Source organism: Phaethon aethereus (assembly GCF_964289735.1).
Source record: "Phaethon aethereus genome assembly, chromosome: Z".
Taxonomy (NCBI): Eukaryota; Metazoa; Chordata; class Aves; order Phaethontiformes; family Phaethontidae; genus Phaethon; species Phaethon aethereus.
Genome location: NC_138577.1, coordinates 47,467,393 through 47,483,495, shown reverse-complemented (window position 1 = coordinate 47,483,495; position 16,103 = coordinate 47,467,393). Strand labels below are relative to the sequence as shown.

General features: G+C 42.5%; 1 protein-coding gene across 1 annotated transcript; it reads left to right on the top strand.

Annotated features, from left to right (window-relative positions):
• Window positions 1-686: 686 nt before the first annotated feature.
• Window positions 687-10,662, top strand: LOC309415625 (fructose-1,6-bisphosphatase 1; the record flags this gene model as incomplete). The annotated part of the gene is made up of 7 exons (XM_082013215.1): window positions 687-856; window positions 3,560-3,722; window positions 5,446-5,538; window positions 6,568-6,711; window positions 7,945-8,082; window positions 9,354-9,473; window positions 10,471-10,662. 7 exons carry the CDS (start codon window positions 687-689, stop codon window positions 10,660-10,662), a joined length of 1,020 nt encoding a protein of 339 aa, XP_081869341.1.
• Between the last annotated feature and the right edge of the window lie 5,441 nt (window positions 10,663-16,103).

The window sequence follows — 16,103 nt, the reverse complement described above, 5'->3', positions numbered from 1 at the left end:
TGGCTGTTTGCCACTTGCAGCATTTTTATGGTGTCGGATGCGTTGGTGCACGTGGGGTGAGCATGATCCCTTTGAACAGGAGGAGTTAATACTTGATGGATTCGGTTACTAAATGTGTGGTTTTCCTGAACCGCTGGGTCAGGACAAGAGCGTTCCTGCGAGGCAGGAGAAACTAACCTTCCCCTGTAGGTTGCGTGCAGTTCACCGTAACCCGCATGCCACACTCCGAGTTTCGCAATCGAGCGGTGAGATGAAGCGGACTCCTGAATTTTTGGGCGAGGTTTTGGGAGCACGAGCATCGACGTGCGAGCACTGCAGGCACTAAGAGCTACCAGGACCCGTGTCTCGAATCACTTTCTGTGCCAGTCACATACCGGATGCCTCAAGTGTCGGTTCTCCCCCACAATGCACGGGAATGAGGCACGCTTTGGTTAAAGAAAGGATGCTTGCGGGGTTTCCCCGCCGCGGTTATGTTAGGGGGCCGAGGGGGGAAGGTTGGGTGAGGCCCCTCTCCTCATCCTCATCCCCATCCCCGCCTTCCTCCAGCTCGGAGGGGTGAGGGGGCGGGGCTCTCACAGCCAGGCCCCGCCCACGCATTGCCCCGCCCCCCGGCCGCGGCCCCGCCCGGCCGGGTCTAGTGGCGGCGGCGGCGACGGCGGCGGCTCCACTCTGCCGGCGCCGCCACCATGACGGACCGCTCCGCCTTCGACACCAATGTCATCACCATGACCCGCTTCGTGATGGAGGAAGGCAGGCGGGCGAAGGGCACCGGGGAGTTCACGCAGCTCCTCAACTCCCTCTGCACGGCCATCAAAGCCATCTCCACCGCCGTCCGTAAAGCGGGCATCGCCAACCTGTGAGTCCCGGGATGCCGGGCGGGGGTGGAGCACCGGCAGCATCCCGCACCTCCCCGCAGCCCCGCGGGACCAGGGGATCCCGCCGCCTCCGGGGTGGTAGGGATGGGGATGGTGGGTGGCACCCGAAAGGCCTGTGAGCGGGGCCGCATCCGCCCACCCCCTTGCACGGAGCTGTAGGTAACTCCTGTAGCACCTTGGACTCTTCAATTTGTCAAGTGAAATGGATCCTACGACTTTTTAGTAGCGTAAGGCACGCAGCCTTTGGCAGATGCAGCTGCTGATTGACCTTCATGCAAACCTTCAGCAGGTTTGGGTGCTTTGAAACACAAGACGAAACGAACAGACTGAAGGACAAAGCTAGTGAAAATATGGCTGAATTACTGCTCTTTGTAGTCAGTAGCTTAATATTTTTATAGTTTTTTATGCTACGAGGTGTTCAATCGAATTCAGTGGGCTTTTTTTCATATCTCATGATAGCAGCTTGTGAATGTCTAAGGCTTTTAGAAAGAGCGCTGGTTAGGAACAGTAGTGTCTGTAGTGAGCCAGTCAGAGAGGTGGAGTTGCTCTGGAGATGCATCAGAAGGACAGTAGAGCTCTGGAAATGTTAAATAACTGAAACTGGTTGTAGGCAACTAATCCCCCTAAGTATTTTATATATTGTTCATAAGGCAAGTTGTATGCTGGTCAGGGCTTTAGACGTGGGCTGCTTCATCACTTAATGGAAAACGTAGTAGAGAGAAAATGACTTTGTCTCTACAAAACATGTAGTGGAAAACGTAGTAAGCAAAAAGCCTCTGGTAATACAGAGTAACATTTATTAAAAAATAATAAAGACCTGAAAAATTTGGTGACTGAAGTTAATAAAAAAGAAGCAACGGCAAGAGAGAATAAAAAATCCTCCACTTTATGTATATTTGAACTATTTTTCTCTGTCTTGACTTCAGACATTACAAAACTGTGACGGTTTTTTAATCACTATGTGCTAGCTCTTTCATGTGTCTCCTATGTTTATCAGTAAAGGCCGGGGTTTCCCACCTGTGACCTGATTTGTAACAGTCTAAGCTCCCATTCCTTATGCATCCTACATGTGTGTCTGTTGACAGCCGCCCACAGGTTCAATACCTGTGCTGATGGCCTTTCCTCATGTTCCCTGTGGTGGACTTGACTCTCCACCAGTGCTGGGGTAGCCAGAGACAGCTTTGGACTTGAGAGCCTCCTTGAGCAGTGCGTCTTCCACTGTGGGACTGTGTTTTATAGCCGGTGGTGGGATTTTGCTTGGCTATCAGGGAACGTGAAGAAGTAGGGATTGCTGGGGCCCATTTCTTTGGATCGTCCTCAGGCTCAGCTGTATGCTGGGTGCTGCGCAGCAGCAGAGGTGCAGAACACCTGGGGAAGCCACAGTCCCTTCCCAGCTGCAGGCTCCACGCAGGGCACCCTCAGCCCCCTCCCGGGACACCCCAACAGACGAGGTGTGAGAGCTGTAGCTGCTGGCCCAACGGAGTTTTTGCTCTGAGGATGAGGACTTGTGCCTCCGCTCGCAAGCGTGGTGTTCAAAGCACATCATTCTCTAAAAGCGCTTTCAGAAGAATGTTCAAGCCACTGTAGCAGAGAGAGGGAGAAAGACAGAGAATTATGCCAGGTCTTTTTCTTTGTCTCATGCATTGAGCTGAAGAAATGCAGTACATTTCTAAAGCAGTGTGTTCAGCGTTCTTACAAAAAGCCTGAAATACCGGTATTCAGCCTAATCAATGAATCGTAGCCGAAGTACCTAAAACTTTCCTGTTCCTGTAGTGGATTTCAAATATGAACACTGACAAGTTCTTTTTTTCCTGCATCTTTTGATTTTTCTTTGCATAAACTTGCCACTAGTCAAAAGGATTAAAAAACCTCACCTACATTTTATGGTCAAACTAAAAGCCTGCAGAGCTGGCTATTGTTTTTCTCTTCTAAGAGCTCAACTTCCCCTCTCTCTGTTTTGCACGCTTTCGAAATCACCTATCACAAGGTCTCCTGGTACTTCCTGATGCCAGGTGGTTTGATTCTGATTAGCTCGCAGGGTTTTATTTGTGTTTCGTATTTGTATTTCTCAGTTTTGCTCCCAAGAAAGTGTTTACCGCTTAAAATCAAAACTGAACACATTGAACCACAAGAATGTTGATTTATCTGTGAGCAAAGTGTTTCTACTGCAATTTGTACATCATATTGCTAACCAGGAGCAAATTACCTACAGAAGCGTAACTAGTGTTGTCGGATTCATTGTTACTTTTAAAGTATAAATTTTCTATTGAAGTCTCAGATTTTTGGGCATGCAGCTACAATATCAGAGCCTAGGATTCAGGGGCAGTGTTCAGGTCTTAAAGTTAAGAGCTCCTTAAATAACACAATTATTGTAATTCAGCCTTCACAGCCTGCTCCGGCTATGTTTGCCTATAGTTTAAGGATTATTGAAAGGTTATGCCTTGTTTTGTGTTCCTCACGTTTAGTGTCTTCTAGATTTGCCACCTCAGCTAATGTTAGCAGATCTCAGCAAGAATCCACTGGACAGTAAATAAAAAAAAACAGGGTTAGAGAACTGAGATATCATGCACAAGTGCTGTTTGTTTTACAAGACGTTCTACGAGCGTAAGGTTGCCAGAAGCAGGGTTCTTTGGAAGACGTAGTGCCCTGTTCTCACAAAGTGCTCTCTCTTGCCATTGCTCTAGCTACGGAATTGCTGGGTCTACCAATGTGACAGGAGATCAAGTAAAGAAGTTGGACATCCTTTCCAATGACCTGGTGATTAACATGCTCAAGTCATCCTTCAGTACCTGTGTTATCGTGTCAGAAGAGAACAAAGATGCTGTGATAGTGGAAACTGAAAAACGGGTTAGTAGCTCTAAAGAGTCTTCCTGCTTGATTTCAAATTGGCCTTCAAAGGTGTATTGCCTCAGATTTGAGAAACTGGAACTGGGATAAAAATTTCAGAAAACATGTACTTTTCTATACTGGCAAATGAAGGGTGAAGGGGCAGGGGACGGATGGAGAAAGCATCAGTTAACATTTGTCCTTTCTGTTATTTCTGCTCTCAAGACTGGTGTTTCTTGGTTTTTTTGGTTTTGTGTGTTGGGCTTTTTTGTGGGTTGTTTTTTTTTTTTTCTTCTCACCTTCTTTTTTCCCCACCTTTTCCTAATTGTGGAGGAAACCTATTTCTTGCTTACCCCATCTGATCTCTAGAACTGTGCTGTGAGTCAGCCAAGCCCTTTTGGAGAATAGCTTTGGCAGTAAGACACTGAGGTGCTGTTCTGTGCAGGTCTAATCTCTAGTTAATGCATGCAAATTCTCCTTGAAGCCCATGAAAGACTTAGCAACAATGAAACAAAAATAATTTTTACTTACTTATTTATATTCACAAGTCTGCATGCACTTGTTGAGTGATAGCTCCTTTTTCAAAATAGGTAATATTTTGGTGTGATCATGTAAAAATCTCAGTAGAAATTTAGCAAAAGCAAAGAACCAAAACATAATTTAGAAAGTATAATAATGTTTACTTTGTTGAAGCAGTTCTCTCTTTCTCTCCCTGTTGAGAAATTTTCAAAATTGATTTTATAGGCATTGGATGAACAAGATTGCTTTAGATCTGAATGAATATGATTTAAGATCCTCAAAGATCACTGAGGGAGGCTCATTTTTAGTGCTTTTCTGAACTAAGTGTGAGCTAATACAGTGTTTTTATCAAAATTCCTACTGAGAATTCCTACCTGCAGAGTAGAGCACTGCTTAAATAAGTTTCTGGCATGCAGGGTGAAATCAAACGAAAAGCAAATAAACACTTATTGTTGTTACACATGATTATTAAAATAACCACGGATAAAATAAGGGGAAGAGAAGCTATTTAAAAGGTACAGTTGTTTCAGCTGCTTTCCCTGTACTGGTATTTTCACGTACCTACAGGAATCCTTAATACAGCAAAAGGTAGGGTCATTCTTTTTTTGGGGGGAAAAACCCCCAAAATCAACATAAGACCACAGACTGGCTAAGGTAATTCTAACCATCTGTCCATTCATAGCACAGAAAAAGTGAAATGTATAGTTTGTGAATGTCAGGTCTTAAAAGCCTTTTTAATGTTTCCAATTTTAGTTCTACATGAAAAAGGCTGATTTTCTTAATTTGTCTTTTTCCTTATAATTCAGAAAGCCATTTTGTTAGAGACAATAAAGTGTAGCCTAAATAGTAGACATTACAGGGTCAAAATGGATTGGCATTAATTAAATAGATGAAGTTAAATTAATCAGTAAAATTTGGGAGTTTTTTTAATATTGTTAAAAATTGTTTAGGAAAACTTCACCTTTCCTGTTTCATCATCTATTACTTGCTTTAAAGATTTCCCTACTTCTGCTGTGGCGCAAATCACATAGTTGTAATCAAGAATGAAATCTGGGCCAAAGAATTTTTTACATTTGAATTCAATTCCTTCATAATCTACAAAAGCCTTTTAGTTTATATTCCTTTGAAAGTCTCTGAGAAAATTTATCTACTGAAGTATTTTCATTTGGGGGAAGTGGGTAAATAATGTCACTAATCTAGTTGTTCCCTTTTTTGTATTTTCTAGGGTAAATACATAGTCTGCATAGACCCTCTAGATGGCTCATCGAACATTGACTGTCTTGTTTCCATTGGGACAATCTTTGCCATCTATAGAAAGGTAAAATGCTTTCATGTAGGATAGGAAAATCTATTATTGTGCACCTTTTGATGAAATATAATTGCATGTGAAGACTTAATAAAATCTAACTAAACTTGTTTTTGAAAGAGGCTTTCAGGACCAGCTTTAAGTTAAATCTGCTGTTTCACAGACACTTGTATAAAACGTTTGTGAGGGCTTTGCATTAGTCTCTTAGAAAATGAGGTACCTATATGTACATGGAAGCCTGGCTGAGATTTAATTAGCCAGCTAAAGGAATTACCCTTTACAAACAAATCAGGTCTTAGATTTTATGAATATTTGTGTTGAGACAAAATACCACGTGGTTGTCATCTACCTGGGGAATGTGCTTTCAGGTTTTCTTGTTCTCTGTACTAATAGTCCTATTAGCCTGAGGACAGGCTTCAAACACAAACCAGAGCTGAAACATGGCATGTGCATTTGAAGTGTCTAATTCACTCTGAAAGGCAGAAACCTTGTCTGAAGGAGCTTGAAATACCGGACTTACATGTCACAAGATGGGGGGAAAAGTAAGTCAGATATAACACACCAGACTGTCCATTTTAATCATCTTTTGTATGTTGTCATACATCCCAAAGTAACTACTTTCAACTTCATTTTTGTATGAAGCAAAATAAAAACAAAAAATCCCAAGTACTTTTGATCAGCTGTGAACTCCATGAGTCATGTTTCATTGCTTGCTTTTCAACTGTGCTGTGGAGTTTTCCTCCAAGCTGTGTTCATCATCACCTACAAGGAGGTACATAGCTCTATATTATCTCCTTAATCCTTTCCTGCTTCCTGCATTCCAACTAGGCTTATACAGGAGCATTTCTAGATCAATGTGTTTGTGTCCTCCATATAATTTGTATTACTGCATCCTGTAGGAATCTCAGTTGTGGATCATGGAAGCATTTGTTCCACCTCATGCATGGATATGGAGTAGAAGACCGTCCCTATCCTAGAGAGTCCTGTTATGTACCAGCTATGAAAATGAAGTAAAGCTGACTATTCTCTTTCTTATTCTAGGTGTCCCCTGATGAACCTTCTGGGAAAGATGCTTTACAACCCGGGCGCAATCTTGTGGCAGCTGGCTATGCTCTCTATGGGAGTGCCACAATGCTGGTACTGGCCACTTCTGCTGGAGGTGTCAACTGTTTCATGCTGGATCCGGTAAGCAAGTCTTCTGGTTTTTTTAATTTCTTTATTTGGGATAAAAAATACTCTCTATAAGAACTGTTTGTCCCCCAAAAAATCAAACAAAGGCGCAATTTTCAAGCTAACGTGAAGAAACGAAGTATACTTAATAACCCGTCAGCAATAATGTCAAGAGGTTTTTGCATTCTGACTGCCCACTGCTGCAATGCTGTGTGTGAGTCAACAACAGGAAGACAGCCGAGTCAGTGAAGCAAATATACAGCATGTGCCAAATCATGTGATATTTAAAATGAGCTGTTTTCTGCAGTGCAGAATGCCCTTTAAGACTTGTTTGTCTTTTCCTTAATGCTAGGACCTTAGTAAACTAGGGAAGCAGAAATATTTAACCTTCTTCTGTGTTTTCAGATCCCACCATGATGTGTAAAAGAGTAAGTGATGTGTGTGGGTGCATTTGACATTCTAGCACGTGTTGACCGTATGAGTTTTAAAAAGAAAGTCATATTGATCACAGCAGAAAGCAGTTTGCTCTATTGGTAATCAGTTAGTCAGGCTGTGCCACTTGCCAGTATTAAATTTTTAGGACCTGCAGTGGTCAAGCAGCAGCAAGTATAACTTTGTGCTCCCTGTTAAGTAACAGCTGAAGTAGCTGCATGTATTTTTGTCTATATTCAGATAGCAGATTTAACTTTGAGCATGCATGCATGTTATTTTGTTTATTTTTAGCACTAACTTGGAAATTTACTTTAGTGAAAACTAAACAGACCAGCCCTTGGTTACAGAGATTGGCTGTCTTGACTCCAGGCTTCCAGTTAGCCCAAGCTAAGATGAACTGGAATTTATTAATACCTACAGCTATTTGAAGATGTTTATGCATTGCTTCACCTGGCACTCTCAGTTTCCAAATTCCTCAGAGCCGTACTTTTATTTTAAGTCTAGCAAAAGAGAGGAGAGCTACATAAATTTGCCAGCAACAGCATTTTTTGCATAGAAAACTGATAGAGAGCTGGGAATGGCAGTATGAAGAAGCTTGCATGACCCCAGGATTCATGCTCTGTCTGTGTTTTATGGATAAACAAAACACTTCACATCTAGACTGCAAATACCATTTTTTGGAAGGTATCAAATTATTAAAGAAAGTGGCAGTGGTAGCGAATTTTTCCTAAATTGTGTGTATGATTGGGTTTTGCCTTGGTTTGTAAATAAATGAGTAATTAATGTTAACAAGTTGTTTTTCTTTCTTATTGTTAGGCAATTGGAGAATTCATTTTGGTGGATAGAGATGTGAAAATCAAAAAGAAGGGAAATATCTACAGTCTCAATGAAGGCTATGCTAAATACTTTGATCCTGCAGTCACAGAGTATCTCAAAAAGAAGAAATTCCCTGAGGTAAAAGATCCTGTTTCAGAGGAACATTCTGGTGACAAGCAGCGCTCATAATTTCCAACTTGATGTTTAATCACTGTCTCATGCGCTGTCCAGAGATTGTTTTCCTGTCTATTTAAAGTGTATCTTCACATAGGACTGATAATTAGAGCAGCAGTTGATACGACCAGGTATTTCACCATCCTTCAGTGCTGCACTGCAGCTCTTTTATTTTATTCTTTTTCCCTTTCATTCTTTTTTCTTTTTTTTATTAATTTTCCTTCCTGGCTGGGGGCCTGAGTAACAATGCTGGAGGCAAAACTGGGCATATGGTAGTCAAGGTAGAGAGGACGTCTCGTCTGGTGATGAAGAAATTTGATTGATGTGAGTGTTAGATATTGCTGTGTCCTCACTGCAGCACCCAAGTAGATGGAGAGCCGAGTGGGGATGGCAGTGGGGATGGCAGTGGGGATGGCAGTGGGTCATTGCTCAGTGGTAACACAAGCTGGGTCCCAAGGGGGACCTCTCGCTTGAAAAGCTAGTGCAGTTCCAGGGTCTGCTTTGTAGTCATGCAGTTTCCTGGTGTCAGGAGGCCTGAAGCTCTAAGGAGTGGCCATAAAAATCATGTCTGTTCTCATGCCGTAATGCCTGTCATCACTGGAATTATTTACATGGACAATGAAGTGTAAATGTTTACTATTGTTAAGTGTTCATGTCCCTTCTTGACTTCCTGATCTGGCTTTGAACACAGGCTGGTGCTTTCACCTGGCATCTTGCCAGGCTGAAGGTGGTGTTTATTTAGATACTAAAATGTACTGTCTAGAGTGTAATAAAAAAATAATATCAGCAGTCAACTATTAACTTTTTCCTACCGAAAAAGTTGTAGAAACTGGCAAAAATGGGTGGAAGAAGTAGGAAAGATCACTTCTTTTGCTCCTTGGTATTTTTTTCTGCTACAAAAGAAAAAAACCCAACATCAATTCCTAGCATTTGATCTTTTTGCTACTAGAAATGAAGTATTTTCCAAGGGTTAGAGCACTGACGGAGAGCTGGGATGCATTTTCTGTTGTTAGCACTGCTACTCTTCTATGCTGAAATCTTCTGTTGGTCCTTTTCCTTGGATTTTTCCCAGTTAGAAAATGAGGAGGAAAATGACATTTTCTCCAAAACCACTTCGAATATTATCAGTGAATCACAATATGGAGGAGTTAGATGTTAGGACCGGGGTAGGGGGCAGGGGGCGGAATTAACCTGATGTGGTTGGAAGTTACATTTATTTAAATGTCTTTCTACAGGATGGCAGTTCACCATATGGTGGGAGGTATATAGGTTCTATGGTGGCTGATGTGCATCGCACGCTGGTGTATGGAGGAATCTTTCTGTATCCTGCTAACTCCAAGAGTCCCAAAGGAAAGGTAAACCTGAATGACCCCCATTGTAGAAAACGTGACGTGATCTAGAAATTTCACTGTCACAGATCAGTATTTTGATTGCAGAACAAGTGTTTTGTAACTTGGTAGCTTCATCTCTGATGTGTGGGTATGGCCACCCCTTGAACACTGTCACGAGTGACAGAAACCTGTTGTTGGACACCCATTTTAGGGCTGCTGCTAACCTGTTTCAACTGTGCTGACCTCTCTTTATCCCCAAACATACATAGATTATGGAACACAGCAGGGGATGTGCTGTTCAAATAGGCTTCTCTATACCGTCTCAGCCCAAACTGTGCTGGCCCCAACCAACTGAAACATTACAAAGCAAAGTGAACAACCCGCATTACCCTGAGATTCCTGTTACAAGCTAGTATGTAAGAAGCCTAAATGTAGTGCGCCCCTTACGAGAAGCTCTGCCAAAGAGAAAACCATCTGCATCGGGTATTTGGTAACACCGCCTCGTCTGGAGGAGCTGTGCCTGGCTGCCTCTGCCAGGACAACCGTCAGGGAAGATCACACTCTTACAGCCTGACAAGGGGACTGTTTATTCAGCAAAGACCTTTCATCTCTTTTGTAATTGTCCATAAATTATTGCTTCAGGTTGCAGATAAGATGCAGTTATTCATTAGAGAAACCTAATGGCACACTCAGGGCCGGTGTTTTTCTCTCTTTTCACACAGGCCTACGTGGATGCTGCCTTGTTAAAGGTTGTGTCTTACATACGAGCTTTATCTCTGTGTAAAGAGCACAATGCAAACATGAGCTATGGAGAAAGCATTCGAATTGGGCAAAACCGGCATTCACCATGTTTTGTTTAAAAGAAAAATCCATGCAATTTCGTTCTTGAGTTGACGTTCATATGAAATATGGAGTACTTGGAGTGTTGATTGTTTTTAAATCAAAAGTCAAATATAGTTACATTTCATGATTCTCAACATTGCCTGGGCTGACTATTGCCATTTTGATTTTTGTCTTCTAGCTGAGACTGCTCTACGAATGCAATCCTATGGCTTTTGTTATTGAGAAGGCTGGGGGAATAGCAACAACCGGCCATCAAGCAATACTAGATATAGTGCCTGAGGATATCCACCAAAGAGTGCCTATTGTTTTGGGATCTCCTGACGATGTGAAGGAGTACCTTGAGATGGTGAAGAAGCATTCAGCTAAGTAAAGAGAGTTTGCTGGAGTCACTGTGCAGATGGGAACCAAAGAACACTGCAGTACTGCAAGACTGAACTGTCTGACCTCTGTAGCAAGAGAGCAAATGAGCCATATTTTCATAAGATTTTTTAAAAAGTGAAGTCTTGTGCAATTGCATTGTGCAATGAAAAGCATTAAAAGATTGCATTAAAGGAAGCATTAAATGTAAAAGCAAGGGAAAAAATATGTTTGCTTTTTCATTTATCATTTGTGATTACACAAAAGCCACTGTGCTACAAGGAAATACTGTGTTGCTTTCAGTAATTAGGGGAAGACACAACTTTCTCAGGCAAGCTACAGGCTATCACCAGAATATCTGACTCTGTCCTCTTCTAAAAATCCTGGGGGAAGACTCAGCAGCCTCTTACAGTGAGTGACCTTTCCTAAACCAGTCTAGCCATTTGGCAATAAATATAAATGCTAATGTGGATAACTTCACACATTGTTTCTACGTTCCAGAAGTTACTCCCTGTGCATCAATCTGGGCTTATTCTGACTGAGAATTAACATTTGTGAAACATGTACCTTAGTGTGTGTTAATTCTGACACAGACTGTTGATATTGCCAGTTGGTGCTGTATCAGATCCAGTTACACAAGGATGGAAAATGACATTTTGGAGGTGGATTTTGAATTGGATAAAGGAGCATTTGTAGACAGCTTGGTACCATTCTGCTGCGATGGTCTGGCTATCTTTGCCAGAAATTAACTTGCTTGCTTGATATAAAAATGAACTTGTGTGTGTTGCTAGAAACCCCCACCAGGTGTTCTTTGTGTTATTTTGGGAGTGTGCATTACCATGGAAAAGGATTCTGCTGCACAAGCATAAGTAAGTTGTGAAGATCCCCACCAAGCCTCCTGACATTTAATATGCCGATTCAGAGCATGCTGCTGGGAACACGACATTAGTGCTTGGGAGCTCGATGGGTTGTCCACCTGTCTGGGTACAGTTTATGGCTGTGGCTCACAGCCTTTTTGAATCAGTCCAAATCTGCAAATCTTTGACATTTCTTACTGCCCACTTACCTTTGACAAACTCAAACTAAGGGACACATAGATGTTGCTGTTGGGTAGAGTGCCACTGAACATGCACTCAGGCCATGGTCTGGGAGCCCCTGTCTATGGGTGCAATGAGCTGTAAACCTGCCTGTCTGAGGATTTGGCATTCGTCAGTGCAGATAGCCTGTCTGAGCTTGATTCTTCTTGTAAAACAAGAAGAAAAGAGTGTGGGGGAACCTAGAGGCCATGGTGCGAAGGCATGCTTCGTGAGGGCTCACACACAAAAAAAAATGGGGGCCCTTGTTCTGACACAGGTTGCACTTGGGGCATTTGGATGTGTACTGGCAAAACTTAGGTGGGTGTATATATGCATCTATTCTCCAAAGTGACAGGGCACAAGGCATTTCTGGCTGGCACTGACGGGCCTAGTTTCTGCTGAAAAGGCTTTATTAGTGAAGACAGGACTTCCAGGGACCTGAGCCCTTTAGGGATTGGGACAGTCCTGGAAATTGCCACTGGTCTCTCGTGCTGCTCGTGCACCCACTTTTCACGCTGTGGCCCTGCACAGGCGCTGGCTCTTCTGTAGGCTGAACAAGGAGAACCAGTAGACCATGGCTTGTGTACTTTGCCTGATATGCACCGGCAAAGTCAGGCACGCCACAGCAACCACGTGGTATACTGTCTAATTTCTGATTAATTCCCCTCTGGGAGAAGGCTACATCTCCCAGCGGGGAGGGATGCCCATCTAGAGGACAGCCTGGAAGGAAAGGGCTTACTACACCAACCTGTGAGTGCTGTGCCATGACACGGGAGAGGGCTTCGTGTGACCGGAGAGTGAGAGGGACAGCTATGTGCTGGGGACTCATGTGGCCCGACATTTTCTTGTGCTAGGACCAAGGCTGCTTCCTCTGCCTCTTCACATGAGCAGCTGACCTCTGGGGTATGGCCATGCTCTTGCCTTTGTAAAAGAAAAGAAAAACTCAGTCCTTGCATCTGTTTTGTCTTTTCATTGTGATTTCAAAAGAAACAGCAAGTCTCTCTCAGTTTTTGACAAGGAGTGAAGGTGCTGGGAGCTGCTGGAGATGCCTGCCTTGCAGACTGCAACACGTTCCAAAGGAATTGCGTATTCCTATCCTGAGCATTTCCCTACTCGCTGGCTCGGGCACATACCCCATAGTACTTTATAAGACTCCAAGCTCACTAAATCAGCTACAGCAGGCGGTGTGCTGAGAAGGACTCAAAACTTCTACAAGGTGCTCCTAGAGGAAAGTGCAGACTGTTGTTGTCATGCACAACTTTTCCACATCCTTAAGTTTTTAATTTGACCTGTCCCCAGAGCCGTAGCTGGATGCAATTTTTTATTTAATACACTAAGCAGAGGATAGTTGGAAGCCCTCAGTAGCTTTTTTCTGGCTTTCCACATACCAGTTTGGACTACAGTGCCTCACTAGTCTGTTGGCACAACTTGACAGACAGTATCCACAGCAGCTATTTTTGTCTAGTTGTAGTAGCTAAAATGTTATGTTATGTTATGTTAGTTATGTTACGTTACATGATATCATATCATATCATATCATATCATATCATATCATATCATATCATATCATATCATATCATAATCATATCAGCTGTATTCTGCCCTAAACCTCTTCAGGAATCCCTGGGCTACATATATCTATTTTTAAGACACCATACTGGCAGCAGGTAAAGGTTATAGAAGGAAAGGCAATACTGCCTGTGTTTGCTAGGTCAGTTTCCAGTGTTTTGGTTTTGCTTTTAGGCTGACATTTTATAGTCGGCATTTTTCACACTGTGAGCTGGGTTTTTCTTTCTCTCTGTAATACCTAAGCCCATGTTTGAACAGCATCCTCATGTAGCCACCGGCAGGGAGATCTATCCCGTAATCTCCTTCCGCAGCCCCCTTTCCAGAGCTCGCCCTGCGCACCGACGCCAGGCAGGAGGGTGGGTTTGCTGCAGCGTCCGCCTTCAGCCCCCACTGCGGTACTACCCACCGCCCTGCTCAGAGGCTGAACCGTGGCATTTGGTGAAAGGTCGGTAGCTCCAATTTCAGCCGGCACCGTCCAAGTGACTAACATTTCAAATCAGTTAGAAGAGGTGTCACCTTTAAGGCACAGGACTAGCCTATATGCCAGTGGAAGTGTGAATCATCCCTGAGAGCTCTTGTGCAATCTTTGTATTAGAGGGAAAACCTCCTACAGATCTGTCAAATTGAGGTGTTTCTTTTTTTTAACCTTTCTATGCTGTTCCAACCCATCTTTACTGAGTGGTCCTCAGGCTTATAAAGAATCATCACAATCTGATTTCTCCCCATGACACCCTCCCTCCTTAAATGGTAATTATTTATATAACTTAGTAATTCAGTATAATCATTCAGGTTTTCATCATGCAGTGGGATCACAGTATTTGTCAAAACAGGGTAAAGTTTTCATGCAACCCAGTCTTGTACGTTTATCCAAGTTTTATCATTTTATTTGTCTTCTTGCTCCACTGTTGGCTGCAATATTTCTGGAAAGCTTGGGTGTAGACTCTGTGTTCTTTACATATTAGTGTAAGTTAAGTTCTTACCGAAGGAGAGTTATTTGAGCAGCAGCTTAAAGCATTGTTCTTTATACATACTAAAAACTATCCAGTACCTGTAAAAAGCATTTGGGGATTTCTCAGTTAAAAAAAAAAAAAAAAAAAAAGAGGCAAAATATGGTCATCTTAGCTCTGAGAACACCCTTTGAACCACTAACTTCAAAACAAACTTTCTGTTAGGAGATGACCTGAACTTTGTCATTTTGACCAGTATAAAAGATCACTTGGAATCAACAGTAAAGAAGATCTGCACCTGATGTTGTGACAAATGTTAGAAGCCATAGGCCTACTCCCATCCCATTTCTTATTTGCTAGGCTAATTGGGTATCCTGGTGGTATAGCTACACAGCAGAGAGATTTTGCTTTAAAAGCATTTAGATACTGGTCAGGCTGACAACTACCATCCTGACAAAATAAAGTGCAGAATGTAATGGCTGTACTTTAATAATGTGAAAACTGTCCCCTTCTTTTATTAATAGCACCATTTGCTATCCCAGAGCTCCCTAAACACATTATATGTTGGTTTTGGACAAAGCCTGTTGCAAGAAAAAAAGTCTCCTAACCTGGAAAAAAGGGCTCTGGAATATTCCTCCCGTGGTATGAATGGTGTTGTATACTTTTAACTAGATCACACTGGCAGAAAAGAGAAAAAGAAATCTTCAAGATAATATTCTTCTTCCACTGTTGCCTTAGAGGATGTAGTGTAAAATCTGCCTGTTGCTCCGCCTGAGGAGCTCTGTTTGCCAATCCTTCCTCCTCCTTAAAATGAGACTTGAAAAACATCCCCAAAGCTAAGCACCTGGGGTGCAAGCAGCGCCGAACTGTGTCTGTCTACTTGTAGATCATGTTCAGTACTGTCGGTGTCTGAGACCTTTTGCTTGAGGCTGGTTTCAAAGTTGAAAACCTTAGCATCCAAATCCCTTTACATCCCTCCTAGTAATGTTTGTTCATAGGTGAAGAGATGCTTTTAGGAAAATCCAAAGGATTGCTAAAGATTAAAAAAGGAATGCAAAGGGAAATTAAAACTCTTTGCCTACAACTGCAGTTCCTATTAACAAAAACAAAGCTATGTTTTATTACCGAATTTTGTTTCTGTCTTCCTGGCATGATTTTAGTGCAGTAATTGGGTTAAATGAATGACATGGTTTAGTGGGCATGGTGGTGTTGGACTTGACGGTTGGACTTGATGATCTTAGAGGTCTTTTCCAACCTTAATGACTCTGTGAATCTATGACTCTATAACAATGGAACTCAATGAAACTTTTCTTCTTGAAATGCAAATTTCCTTGTTTTGCATGTGGACTTTCCAGATCTTCTGCTTAAAAATAAGACAGTGCTGCTAATAAGTAAAATGAAGGCTACAACGTATAATTGTTCTTACTGCCTTATCTGAGTGGGAAGATAGTGCTGTAATTAAAATCCACCATTCCAGTGTTCCAGATAGCACGTACCTAGTTCACTGACATTTTTGTCCACCTTCACATTCACGTCACGTGCTTGTACGGGGTTACTGCTGGTATAGTCGCGGACTTGGACATACCGATAGTTACATGGTGCACTACAATAACAAAGCCAACGTAAAATTTCATGTTGTGAGTTATTACACAGACATGCTTAAATCAGATAAGCTTAATGTGTAAATTATTGAAGAGATAATTGCTTTGTAACCAAACAAGCCACAGCTCACCAGTATTTCCCATTCATGCAAGCCCTGTAATATTATAAGTAGTCCAGACTGGACGTCATTAAAACGGGATTGCAGCACACCAGCCCACAACATAACACACCTTTAGTAAGGTGCATATCTAGAGGCACCC